The 14,318-nt window shown below is 39.6% G+C and overlaps 2 protein-coding genes across 2 annotated transcripts; both read left to right on the top strand.

Annotated features, from left to right (window-relative positions):
- On the top strand, nt 1-6,584 carry LOC125972528 (multidrug and toxin extrusion protein 1-like). Its single transcript, XM_049726276.1, has 17 exons — nt 1-140; nt 564-665; nt 924-992; nt 1,069-1,217; nt 1,296-1,338; nt 1,659-1,703; nt 2,378-2,475; nt 2,555-2,652; nt 2,832-2,945; nt 3,161-3,228; nt 3,307-3,415; nt 3,490-3,565; nt 4,212-4,281; nt 4,395-4,527; nt 4,617-4,711; nt 4,792-4,890; nt 5,077-6,584. The coding sequence occupies exons 1-17, from the start codon at nt 15-17 to the stop codon at nt 5,350-5,352; spliced, it is 1,770 nt and encodes a 589-aa protein (XP_049582233.1). The 5' UTR covers nt 1-14; the 3' UTR covers nt 5,353-6,584.
- A 130-nt stretch (nt 6,585-6,714) lies between these two features.
- On the top strand, nt 6,715-13,179 carry LOC125972145 (multidrug and toxin extrusion protein 1). Its single transcript, XM_049725543.2, has 17 exons — nt 6,715-6,894; nt 6,986-7,274; nt 7,547-7,648; nt 8,450-8,518; nt 8,588-8,736; nt 8,820-8,862; nt 8,938-8,982; nt 9,236-9,333; nt 9,454-9,551; nt 9,656-9,769; nt 9,934-10,001; nt 10,078-10,186; nt 10,833-10,908; nt 11,428-11,497; nt 11,580-11,712; nt 12,309-12,403; nt 12,630-13,179. Exons 1-17 carry the CDS (start codon nt 6,827-6,829, stop codon nt 12,915-12,917), a joined length of 1,914 nt encoding a protein of 637 aa, XP_049581500.1. The 5' UTR covers nt 6,715-6,826; the 3' UTR covers nt 12,918-13,179.
- Nucleotides 13,180-14,318: the final 1,139 nt, after the last annotated feature.

Here is a 14,318-nt window from a genome sequence, read left to right as displayed (position 1 = left end):
AGAGAGGGAGATACATGCTCTACGCAAGCATGGAGGAAGCCACGAGTGACAAGATATTCTGCTGCAGATGGATGCGTCGCAAGCTCCCCAAGGCCCTCAGGGAGGAGGTGTACCACCTCTTGAGGATGATGGGGCCCCTGGTAAGCACGCTTGCTTTACGGCACAATGCATTAGAGCATAGGTGTCAAACTCAAGGCCCGGGGGGCAGATACGGCCCGTCACATCATTTTGTGTGTCCCGCAAAGACAAATTGTGGATCAAATTCATGTGGCAATACTAAGATTGTCTTCACTTTTAAAAACTACAGATATTGCTAGTAATTTCTATTACCATTCATCTTTTTAAAATATTTGAACAGTTTTACTAATTTCTGATTTCAGCTAGCTGGATTTCAGCTAGTTATTAATCAGTTTGTTGCGTATATTATATTGTATATAATATAAGGCATTGACAGTCATAATGGCCCTCAGAAGGAAACTATGAGTACAATGCGGCCTGCGACAAAAATAAGTTTGACACCCCTGCATTAGAGGATCACTCATCCATCCATTGTGTCTTCTTAGTTGGTGGCTCGAATCCTCAGTTATTTGCTTCCGTTTGTGGTGACCATGTTTTGCGGACACCTGACGAAGGAAGTGATGGCCGGCTACGGATTAGCATCTGCTGTGAGTAGGAATGCCCAATGGCTGGGCAAGACGATTATATACATGAAGTCTTTTCCTGTTCTTTTTTGAGGTGTTATTGGCATTTTTCAAGGAAAATTGTGTATCTCCATTTGTTTGCATTGCACTGTTTTTACTTTTGCACATACATGCTCTTCATTTGAGCTATTGCACATGCGTTTTTGTGGAGATAGATGTTTTTTGTTAGATAAAGTTGTGATGCAATCAATGTGCAATGTGTTTGGTGTCTTTCTTTTGTAGACCATCAATATCACCACTGCAGCAACAGGCCTGGGTTTGGGCTTTGCGCTCGATACTTTGGTCGCTCAGGTCTGCGAAATCTCACTTATACATTGACACCCCTCTTACCCAACCTTGATCACCTAATAAAACCAACATGCAACAGACCTTTGGCAGTAGGAACCTGCTGCGCGTGGGCGTGATCCTGCAGCGAGGCATCATCATCCTGCTGTTGTTCTGTTTGCCCTGCTGGGGTCTGCTCCTCAATGCACAGAGTCTTCTGCTGCTTATGGGCCAAGACCCCGAGGTCACCCGGTAACTAATGTGACCACATCGCCGCACAATCAATCATCAAAATGTGACGGTCTACAACGCTGACTGTTGTGATTTCAGGATTGCGCAGTTGTATATCACGGCATACCTCCCAGCAATACCAGTAAGTTGTTTTCAGTGTTGGACTTGTTTCTATGTTTGTGATGATGTAGTAGTGCTCAAAAAAATTGGCTTAAGTCAGGTAATTGAAGACCCAAGTAGCAAATGCACGCCCAAAGAAAAATTGATTACATTGTTGTTATTCATCAGAGGGATCTTTCAAACTGTGCTTTGTTTGGTCCACCACCTCTGACTTATTCGCCACGCTTGCCAGAGGCGTAAAGCTCCTGGAATCATGGCTCAGGAAGATGTCACTGTTTTTTTTCTAGGCAAAGTTGACCCTTACTGTCTTCTGTGACTAATAAATGTCTATCTGTCCTTTAGGCAATGTTTCTATATCACCTGCAGCTCTCCTATCTTCAAAATCAGGTGCACAAATACACATGCTCCCATCATATTCCTTCGTCATTGTTACTTTACTATGTCAGATGACATTTTGAGGGCTTTACCGTACTCAAATACATATTTTGACAATCCTGCCCCCATGCAAATTTTCATGACATGCCATAAAACGCAAAACTGTAATAACTCAACTCTCCCTAACCAGTTGAAGAAAAGAAAAAAAAAACAATGGAGTGCATCCTAAGTTTATTGTGAGCTTACTGTTGGCTTGTTTGCTGCTCTAATACATACACTGTGCCTTGGGATATGAGTTTAATTTGTTCACATAGCAACTCTTCTAAATTTATCCTCCGTCTTGAAATGAAGCCTCACAAAAATGGTAGTGATGTGCTATTCAATAAGAAAAACAATACTCATTTGTATTGTACTTAAAAAACAGATAACGAAATAAAATAGGATGAAAAGAATTCAACCATATTTTCTATTTGCTGGTTATGAAGTAAGCTGAGTTCACTCTCATCACACAGCATTTGGATAAAAACAAATTGCACACTAGTCAAAGCAAAAAATCGGTCAAACAACGTCTCATATCACCAAAAAAAAAAAAAAAAACACACTCCAAAGTGAGATTGCTGGTATCTCAAGGCACCAATGTATTAGGAGCGACCGGTTCTCACTGTATTGTGCTGTCTTCGTTTAAGGGGATAATACTACCACAGGTGTACGCTGCCGTCCTGGCAAATGTGGCAAACTTGCTGACTAACTACATCTTCATCAGCGTGCTTGATTTTGGAGTGTAGTAAGTGCAACGCACGCATACACAACCACACAAATGTAAAATGTGTTGTGGTATGAGACTTTTTTTTTTTTTTCTCCAGTGGATCTGCAGCAGCAAGCACCCTGACAGAAATCTACCTTTGTGTTTTCCAGTTCGCTTACATCTGGTGGAAGAAGCTGCATAAAACGACATGGGGAGGTGACATGAAATATTTTTATCCTCCATATTCTTTGTTGCTTATTTATATTTTTATTAAATAAGCGTATGTAAAAGCTGTAAACAAAGCTGGATAATAAATCGTAATCTCCGGATGCGCTTCAGTCGTGTACGCGTACGTAATGTTGTCTCCATAAATGCGTGTCTTGCGCCCCCTGTAGGATGGTCCGTGGAGTCGCTGCAGGAATGGGGCTCCTTCATGAAACTGGCCATCCCCAGCACACTCATGACGTGTTTTGAATGGTGGATTTATGACTTGGGGGGCTTGTTTGCAGGTAAATATGTTTTTTCTCATTTCAATGTTATACTTTTGAATTATGCTTTTTCATTTATTCTTTTCATTCCATTTATTGTTGATTTTTTTTATGCAGTTTCATTAATTTTATGTTCTACAATTTATGTTATGAGATCCAATTTAATTTTGTTTTATGCATCACAATTACTTTCAAGAAGTCACTTTATTACAATTTTTTTGTATCGTCCATGGCAGGGATGCTTGGTAAAGATGAGTTGGCGGCCCATCACGCCTTGATAACAGTTGGGAACCTAAACTACATGGTATAGCCCGTCAGGAAATCTCGTGCAAGTTTTGTGTCTTCATAAAATCAACTGTATACATTTCATACAAAATGGTAGGTGACACTTGGGATCCAAGCGGCGGCGTGCGCTCGAGTGGGCAATGCTCTCGGCGCTGGGGACACGGCAGGAGCGATTCTCACATCCAAAGTGGCACTGACGCTTTCAGGTCAGAAGCTGGTGTGTGCTCATTGTCGTTCCCGGTTCGGCGTCACGCAATGTTTTCCTTGTTTTTTTTTCCAGTCGCATTTGCCGTTGTTCAAGCCACCGTGGTCGGAGCGACAAAATCTGTCATCGGCTTCCTCTTCACCTCTGACCCGTGAGTTTCTTGGATCGTATCACACTTTGTGTAATTCTACATGATGTGATTGTGATTTCACAAAAAAGACATGGAATATTCTAGGGGGGAGGGGGTCGTAATAAAATCAGTCACTAAAAAATGTCATAATAGAGTGTAAAATCAGAACAATATAAGGAAATATTATCACTACGTTATGAGGACATTTCTAATATTGTGAAGAACAAAAAACTAAATCCTCAGATTCAGAATTTGTGAAAAAATGAATTGTAGTAACATGAAGAAAAAGTAACGCTATTATGTGAATGAAGTCATTTAATGAGAAGAAGTTGTTTATTCAGAAGAGGCAATTTCTTAAAACTCACGCTAAAAAATTAATTATACTTTTACAGGGGAAAAGTTGTAATGTTACAAGAATAATGTGCAATGGTTAAGTCGCTATATTACTCGGGACATTTTCCTTTTCAGAAAAAAAAATCTACTTAAATTAAGAAAAAAAACTAATTTGTATAAGTGGTTAAGGTAATCTTGCAAGAACAAAGTCTTACAGCACATACTGTGATAGCATTTTAAAGTGGATTGATTGATCTTGTATGTATGGACTCTTTTGTCCCCATAATAGCATCATAAAACATAGAAATAACATTTGACTAACATGACCTTTTAGGAAGATCATCAGTCTGCTGTCTCGCTTGATGAGCATTTACTGCATCCTACAGTTATTTGAAGCCATTGTGGTTTGTAACAAAATCTTTAAATACAAAAATGTTTGCATTCAAAAAACAAAAAATTGCATATATATATATATATATATATATATATATATATATATTTGACTATCCTGTTTCAGGGCGTGTCCGGAGGGATCTTTATGGGGTCGGGGAAGCAAAAGATACCCGCGGTGGCTAACTTCATCGGCTACTACTGCATCGGCCTCTCCATCGGTGTCGTGCTGATGTTTGTCTCCCAACTAAGCATTTTCGGTATTGACCTGATGTTTGTTTTGACACAAACAAGACAGAGTCATCTGTCAGTGTTGTTGTTTTTTTTTTTGTTTTTGTTTTTTTCACAGGTTTTTGGCTGGGTCACCTCATTTGTGTGGTTCTACAAGCCATCTTCTACATTGTGGTCATATTCAAACTCAATTGGAAGAGCATCACAGAGGAGGTGTGAGTGTGGAAAAGCGATGAGTTCCGAATCATCAAAAAGCTTCAACAAGTCTAGCTTATGTGGTTATTGGGTTGCAGGCACTGAAACGAGCCCAGGCTAAGCCAAATGTGCCATTACTGAACACAAGTGCTGCGGCTATTGACCAAAATGGAAAGCAGACACAAGTACAGCACACTGTAAGTGAAACACTTTTTTTTACTTACACTACTCAGTATGACTCTGTACTACCCACTACTGAAATGTTACTAACTTGCTGATGATTGGCTAATTAACTTACTAACAGACTAACAAAGAGATGATTGATCGAGCATGCTGACATAATCAATTGTCTTGTGCTTGTATTCTCATAAAATGATAAAAAGTCAATGGAAGGCTTCACGCACGTATGCGACGAATATCCCGATGTCGATTCAAAGAGTCCGCCCGGCAACAAGGAAGACGCCGGACATCTCTCTGTTTCCCAGCTGGTTCTACGGCGAGGCATCACCATGGTTACTGCACTGGGCCTCCTGGCAGTGGGCACTTGCGTGCATTTCCTGGTCCCGCTGCCCGAGAGCTCAATGCTTCTCCACGCCAACCTCACGTTCAATAATGCCACAAACAGTCCCCTGCAAACTGTTACAAGGCTGGACTGGTGAAGACAAAATGAAACTTCAGGAATCCACATTGTCAAGGTCACCCAGAAGATAAGACTGAATACTGATCACTTTTATTCTCAGCGCTATTGTTGGAAGGTCACTTTAAGTGCATTTTTTCTTGTTTGATTTTATTTTCTTTCATTTCCTTTTTTTATTATATATACTTGTGTTGAGCTAAAAGAACTAATAGGACTGAAAGTCTTTTATATTGTATGACACAAATAAATGTTGGGAAAGGTGAGTATAACCGTGATGATAATACTACTACTTCAGAAATACTTTAAAAACTATCTGAAAGTCGTAATATCATTTGATGCCTTTTTTAAAACAAATATGAATCCGTCTTATTAAGCCTTGTTTTTTCTTATTCATACATTTGAAATCAACACACAGTGGGCCCTATTGTCAGGCAGATGTGCTGTGTGTGTAATAGAATGCGCCTTTGCTTTGTGTGTCGTCGATCTGAGGCATTGCAGTGCACGTGCTTCAAAACACGTGCTTTGAACTTTTGTTGCTGCATTCTCTTAGTTCGCCACTAGATGGCACTAGATATTACACACTGTCCCTTTAAGAATCATGGGGAAGACCACTGACTTGACCGTTTGTGAAGGGAACTATCAGTGCAAAGGTCTGAAAAAAATGACAAAAGAAGCTCAATGTTCAGAGTGCTGTATAAAAGATGAAACAGTATTAAAAGGAAGGGGAAAAATGTGGCTGGAAAAGAGGGGGGAGTGGCCTGAGGCTAGTGTCTGTGCATCAAGAACCACTAATTACATGGGCTACAACTATAGAATTCCATGTGTCAAGCAACTCCTGAACCAAAAGCAATGTCAGAAGCATCTGTGCTGGACTATGGAGAAAAAGTACCGCTGGGCCAGATAACCTAGCCATGGAAAATAATTCCTACAATTCCAACCCTGCACCTGTAAACAAAGTTGCATCTACACTGCCCCCTTTATATATGCATATTTTCTATTCCACATTGTTTCACACTCCATTCCCTCCTACAAAACAGCAATGGAGGAGTGCTTCCTATTTCGTTTAGTTGCACAGTGACAACAAAGGCATTCTATTCTAATTGAGACTTTATTTGGTGCACTGCGCTCCATGTACAGATGTCTTCGCTTGCATGCTATTTTTATTATTTTATTTCCCTATATGCACTATTTCTGCTGAAACAATGCAAATTTCCCTATTGTGAGGCGAATAAAAATATCCATCCATCATCTGAACTTCTGATTCCATCAAAATTTGATGCTATTTTATATTGGGGGGTACACCTAAAATACAAATAGTAACAAAAGCAGGGCTTGATACAGGAAGCAGGCTTGACATACTGACAACTTGTCCAACCTGACATTAAGCCTATATGACAGAAGAAAGGCGACATACTAAAAGGACAAAGCATAAAGGACCCATAAAAAGGAATAACCGGTTTCTACACGAACAAATGCAAGACGACAATGAATTATGAATGCACTATATAAAATACACTGGATTAAAAAAAAATTATGAACACTGTATGTTCCTCACTGAGCAGACGTATGTGTATTTCATTGTTATAATAAATTTGAAAGAGGCGTTACAAGGAGTACTAAAGATGAACTCCTGTGATCTGTTGTTTTGATTGCAGCATGCTCTCTTCTTTTTCAACAATCGCAATTGTTTCAGCTGCACTTGGCGGGGTTCCGATGGACCCAAGCAAGCACTCCATCCTCATCGACATCCTGGCTTTTGAAGTTATAACAACAGACAGGAACAGTGAAAAGACAAAGTGTACTTTCCCCAAAGTGTGTGGTGTAGAAGAAGACATGGCGCCGGGATCGAGTGACAAGATGTTCATTTGCAGTTGGACCTGTCCCAAGATGCCCCTGAGCTACAGAGAAGAAGTGTGCCACATCTTGAGAATGGCTGGGCCTGTGGTAAGATGACACACTGACCACAGCTATTGCAATTTGTTGTTTATTATCTATTTGGAAACTCAAATTAGGTCCCACGTGGCCATCATGCTATGTACACAATTCTCAGGGGCCCACAACAACAAAGAAAACCAACTAAGCTCTAAAAAAAAATTCTGGTGATCCAATTAATTGAATAACTAAAATGAAAAAAGAAACAAATACGGGCATATAAAAATCATTACAAAATTTTGATGGAGTAAAATATGTTCTGTGCTCTCATTATTTGTCTCTAGTTGCTCTCTCGATTCCTGAATTATCTGCTTCCCTTCGTGGTCACCATGTTCTGCGGACGTTTGGGCAACGAGGTGATGGCTGGATATGGATTAGCGTCGTCTGTAAGTGCTTTTATCTTCTATGATTGATAGAATTCATTGGTGCTCTCCACCCCTCCCCCTTGAGAATGCTCCTAGCTTTGTTTATTTGTCAAGAAATCACACTAACACAAAAAAGTATACCAAACCGTCATTACACTTTTAATCTAATGCATAAAATCACATTGATGGCTAGACGGACAGACAAATAAATAAACAAAGAAATTTAAAAAATAAATAAATAAAAAAGTGTAATTTTTATATGCCATTACATTTTAAATCTTGGGCACCATCTGGAGTGCGTTTTCATAACGTCACAATTTCTGAAGCCCTGATATGGCATAAATAGCCATACGTAGCTGCTCTATAATTTAGCCTTTCCTCACAAGTGCCACGGGTTTAGTCATCCCTCACATGCTGTATTAAATAGCTGTTACTATTATCCAATTTCCTGACTTTTATGCCGCACACATCCTTCAGCATTTGTGAAAATGTTGGAGCACCGCTTCCAACCTCAGGAAATGTTCATCTTAAATCTTTTTGTGAGGGGAAAGTATTACATTTATCGCGGGGTGAAAAAAAAACATGGGAATGCAAGTGGAATTATTAGCATTATTTATTATATACTAGCATTTTATTCTGCTTTTAATCAGCCACAATTCCCAGTTGATGTAGTGAAAATACTGTGCAAAATTCCACCCTCCCAATTTTTTGAAGGCATGCACGCACGCCCTTTAATCTCCCCCCAGGGTTGGCCCACCCCCTTCCCTTGTATTTAAGAAGGGCAAGAAAATCCACACATGGCATGTTTATGCTTCTTTTCAGACCATCAACATCACCACAGCAGCAACAGGATATGGTCTTGCTCTTGCTTGTGATACATTGGTTGCTCAGGTTTGGAAAGCCGATGATATATTTTCACATAATGCAAATAGCTGATACACCAAACTGTGTCCACCACAGACCTTTGGGGGTAAGAACCTGCTGCGAGTAGGCGTGATCTTGCAGCGAGGCATTGTCATCCTGATGTTGTTCTGTCTGCCCTGTTGGGGTCTGCTCATCAATGCCCAGAGCCTCCTGCTGCTTATGGGCCAGGACCCCAAGGTCACCCGGTAACAGACCAACAGAATATCAACATACACACCTGTATCATACACGTATGATTTGAATGCATAAGTCATCCTGTTGGTTTCAGAATAGCGCATGTATACATCATAGCCTTCTTGCCAGCCGTGCCAGTGAGTTGCAACTTTACTGTGCAAAATTAGCATGTTATTATTACGATGGTGTCATATTGTATTGTGGTTTGTTAGGCAATGTTTCTGCACCATCTTCAAGCATCTTATTTGCAGAACCAGGTGAGAATGCATGATAGCTGTGAATTTATTAAAGGTTTTAGTGTGGCCTCACTTTAACTGGAATGGGATCCGTGTGACAAGTTTTGAGTGTTAAACCCACATAAAAAATATTAATGATGAACAAAAAATGGGAAATTTCTGATTCTCCTGGGAGAGAACAAATCTAATGATTTGTTGTTGTTTTTTTATATTCTGCCCCCAATGCTGTGGTCAGCATCTAAATAGCCTGTTTTTGTCTGTATGTGTATTTTAGGGTATAATACTTCCACAGATGTACACTGCAGCCATGGCAAATGTTTCCAACCTGATGATGAATTATGTGTTCTTACACTGGCTCCATCTAGGAGTCTAGTAAGTTCGTTTTAGTTTCAATCATCAAACCATAACATTACATGCACTGTGTGCAAACATGAGTCCTCTCTGCTTTTATGCATTTGTGCGTTTCTCTGTCTCTTTGTGTGCGCCACCCAGTGGATCTGCAGCTGCCAACACACTCTCTCAGATTAGCATCTGTGTTCTATTGTTTGCTTACATACGCTGGAAGAAACTGCACCTATCAACATGGGGAGGTGAGTCTTTGATGACCTGGGGGCCCCACCTATACACGTCTCTTTGTTTGTTTGGCCCCATTTGCTGTATGTCTACTTCTCTAAGCCTCAGAATTTTCCTACAGGTTGGTCAATGGAATCTCTGCAGGAGTGGGGCTCCTACATGAATCTGGCTGTTCCGAGCATGCTCATGAAATGTTTCGAGTGGTGGCTCTTTGAGTTGGGTGGATTCTTTGCAGGTAACTACCTACCTACCTACCTACCTACCTACCTACCTACCTACCTACCTACCTACCTACCTACCTACCTACCTACCTACCTACCTACCTACCTACCTACCTACCTACCTACCTACCTTCTTGTCTGATTGACAGTTTTATCATGATGTAATTTTGCTATTCAGGGATGTTGAGCAAAGATGAACTGGCCGCCCAGCACGCAATAATGATGGTGTCTATTCTCACCTATATGGTAAAATAGTAACGTGTTTTGAAATAAACCACATTTGTATTGGCTTCTTAAATTCATAACCTCTTTGCCTGTTTAGTTGCCTTTCAGCATACAGGCCGCGGCATGCGCACGAGTGGGCAATGCCCTTGGGGCCGGGGACACGGGCAGGGCCATCCTTACCTGCAAGGTAGCGCTCAGCCTCGCAGGTAATTTTGAGCTTTCATTTTATTTCATCTGTGAACATAATGTGTCTAGTAGATAAGAGTATGAAAAGACAAAGAACCCTACAAACTTGATGTACATAAATATATATATACACTGTGCTCGCGAGAACCTGCCAGGTGCCAGGCCAGATTAATGATTGAGTTTTGTGCATTTTCAAAAATACAATGAATCTTCATCTGCATTTTTTGATGAATTTTGTGGATTTGTACCAAAAAAAACTTTTTTTTTGCGGACCCCTGAGATATCCTTGGCCCCAGTCCATATAACCTTTCATCCAAATAAAAACAATGTTTCATAAGATTTTGACTCTTTTACCTGAAATAAATTTTAGGTTAAGCCTGAGACTTTTACCTTACAGAAAATTGTATTTTTAAAAACTCTTAGTTTTTCCTGGTAAAAAAAAAATATTTCTCATCATCACTAAAAATCCACATTTTCCCCCAGAGAATATAAACATTTTCCTTGAAAGAATAATCTTACAAAATATAATTTTCCCAAAGGATAATGTTTTTTTCTCTCAAGAAAAGACAACTGGACTCTTTTTGTCAGAGTATGCAGTATTTTTGTCAGTGTGGTGGTTACCAATACCCTTTGTGAGCTCAGATTTCATGTTTGTGCTGTCTTCAGGTGCATTTACAGTTGTTGCAGGCATCATTCTTGGCTCCACGAAATCAGTGATTGGCTTCATCTTCACCTCTGATCAGTGAGTGGATACTACTATGTACATTGGGTAATATTTAAAGTTGCAAACCACACTTCTTATATGTTGAATTGGGCAAAACATCTCCATAAAAACTAAAAAGTAGAAACGATCTCTTGTGGGATCAAACTGTAACCAAAATAAAGAAACTGTTTAGTCTCATAAAGTTGCATTCTTATTCCTCAAAAAATTCAGTTTTTTGAGAAATCTAAAAAGATTCTGAATTTCATTCTTCAAGAAATACAATGTAATCCAGTAAAATGACCAAAAATGACATGGGATTTGAAAACATTTTTCAAATGTTGACTTTTTGTCTATGTCTTCTATTTTAATGTTGACAAGTTTTTTCTGAAGTCTTTATTTGACCTACTTTCCACTAAGGTCTTGCACTAAGGAGCAGTTGTCTTTAGAATAGGTTTTGCCCCAAAAATGTAAAAGTAAAACATCTCTCTTGGTCATCCAAGATGTTTGTCTATGATTTTTTTTGTACATTGTTAAACAAAATAATATATATATTCACAGAAATATCGTCAATCTGGTGTCGCTTGTGATGAACGCTTACATCTTCCTTCAGTTCTTTGACGGCCTCGTGGTGAGTCTTGCATGCGCTCATTGATGGATCAGAGCGATCAAAATAGTGAATAAACTCGTTTTGTTTTTTTCTGTACGGCTAGTCTGTGTGCACAGGCATCTTTCTAGGAACAGGAAAGCAGAAGATTCCAGCTGTGGCTAACTTCATCGGATACTATGGCATCGGACTCACACTTGGCGTTACGCTCATGTTTGTTGTGAAGCTCCGAATTTTAGGTAGGTCATGTCTTCATGTTATTGTCGCATTCTGATCTTTTATTTTTCCAACCAGGTTTGAACAGTTGTCACTTTGTTGCTACCCCCTTACTTGACTTCAGGTTTCACAACCAGTTCCCAGCAGGTGTTATTGCTGGTTCTTTTTACTTGCTATGTTTGTTTTCTTTTTTTCTATCATCAGGTTCGACAAACGAGATTCAAACAGTTTCTTATTTGTCCCCAGAGCATCATTGTTCAGCTTTCACAATTTAAAATAAAACTACAGTAAAACTTCCACTAGATCGTTTTATATTTGAAAGAAAATAAAAACAGGAAGTATTTCAGCGCAGCCTAATCTTTGCTGGAAATTGAGAATTATTGAATGTCATTCTCTGTAATCCTGCTTTTCACACCTACAGAAAGTGACAGCTGTAGATTTATTTTATAATGTGAATCTTTACGCATATTTAAATAGGGAACTTCTATAACATGATTTTCATTTATTGCTGGGGGTAGTCCGGGATGTAAAATAGAAGGGAGACTACTATACATACAGATAACCTTAGAGATTGAATAAATACTGACCAATTGTGGATTTTTTTTTTTTTTGTTCAAAGGTTTCTGGCTGGGCATTCTGATTTGCTTTGTCTTGCAGTCAATCTTTTACATCATTATCATCTTTAAGTTGGACTGGGAGAGAATGACAGAGGAGGTAAATTCCAACGAAATGACAAGCTCACCAACTAACTTAATCATCGAATGTTAACCCACGCTTTTGCTCACCCTAATGCTTTGCAGTTTAGTGTTACCCAACTTTGTTGTATATTTTGCGTAAATTTGGAAGTGGTTGATGAAACAACTTAGGAAGAGTTTGAATGCAATTTCTACAACACTTGCATTCTGTAGTTGCTGGTATTGTTTTGTCTTTGTCTTTCCAGGCTGTGAAGCGTGCCCACAAGAGCACACACTTGGCCTTAATGAGTCTATCTGAGCAGGAACAGAACAGGATTGATACATGCGATGGCAACACAGTTACTCAGCAGCAGGCGAAAGCAAACCAGCTCCCTCTGAACCAGCTGCTGCTGAGGCGAGGCCTGACGCTGTTGGCCGCCCTCGCCCTGCTGACAACAGGCACTTGCGTGTACTTCCTTGTACCTGTGCCGGTGACCCCGTTCCCCAAAAGTAATCTGACTACAACGGACTCCGGAAATAGCACATGTTGCTGATCATGGAGTCAGATGAAGAGCTTGTCATATTTATTTGATTCATAGTTTACACAAAGGACAACTGTTGCAAGATCCTGCAGTTGCACTGTAGTCAAAAATGGTTTCACGTTAGCTTTTTCTTAAGCGATACAAATTAAGACTAGAACTATATTCTAATTTATCTTTATACGGTGTAGGGATTAAAGACAAGCATCAGTATATATTTTTTGACATAATTGTGGGAAGAGTGAATAAAAATAACTAAAGTTCAAGCATGACAGTTGCAGGTGAATCAAGTTCTTATGTCCATTTGTCCACTGCCAGCGGCACAGTCACAACGAGAGGAACTTCAACCGGGCAGAGAGCGCGATATTAGACCATCCCTGACAAATGAAAATCAAAATGGTTGCACTGAAGTGGAAATATTGTTATGTGTAAACGTCAACTTTGGGAAAACTTAAGTCTTATTTGTACAGGCATATTTATCAGTGTCTGAAATTTTCCCTACTAGATTTTGATCAGACAATATTTAGAAAACTGAAACAGGCAATAAAGTGCCAAAAAGTATTGTGCAAAAAGCTTTGATATGGTTTGGCATGTGACTTCCCTTCCTGCCTATTTACTGTCTGCATTTTGCCAGGAGATGGAGCCACTGTATTTTTTTCAACACCCCTTATATCAGGGGTGTCCAAGTCCAGTCCTCGAGGGCCGCATTCTTCCATGTTTTCCAAGTTTCCCTCGTTAAACACACCTGATTCAATGATCAGGCTCCTGCAGAACGTGAGGATGAACTGATCCTCGAGGACTGGACTTGGACACCCCTGCCTTACACTGAGTGCCAAAAGTCCCAATGATCGTGAGCAGCACGGAGGGGGGGCCCATTTCAATCCCTTACACTGAGTGCCAAGCAGGGAAGAAATGGGTATCATTGTTATAGTCACTGGTATGACTCGGCAGGGGTTTGAACCCACAACCTCAGGGCGGACACTCTCCTCTCAGGCCACTGAGCTGGTAAACACTTGTATCGTAGTATAACACTTATAGTCGATTTTAAATAACGTGTATATATATGCCTAAATATTGTTATCCGATATATCTACTGCAATTTCACATTAGATTGCTGGTTTGAAATTTGCTTTTAATATTATTATTTTTAATAAAGATTTATGTTAAAACTTGTCTGGTGTTTTATTCCTTGTTTCTTTATTCGCCAATTAAAACATAAAAATCAGCTTAATCATGCTTTATATGACAATATGAATCTAGAATCGGTTCACTCAAAAGATTTGTTCAAAAGAATCGTTCACTGAATTGTTTGCTTGTAGCACTTGATAAAAATGCATCTTATGTGAAATCAAATATATTTCAGCTCATTGGATACAGAGAAAGAGCCTCTGTCATACCTTCTGCTGAGTGTAAGCA

This window comes from Syngnathus scovelli, chromosome 7 (assembly GCF_024217435.2).
Source record: "Syngnathus scovelli strain Florida chromosome 7, RoL_Ssco_1.2, whole genome shotgun sequence".
NCBI classification, from domain to species: domain Eukaryota; kingdom Metazoa; phylum Chordata; class Actinopteri; order Syngnathiformes; family Syngnathidae; genus Syngnathus; species Syngnathus scovelli.
This window is presented reverse-complemented; position numbering and strand designations above follow the sequence as displayed.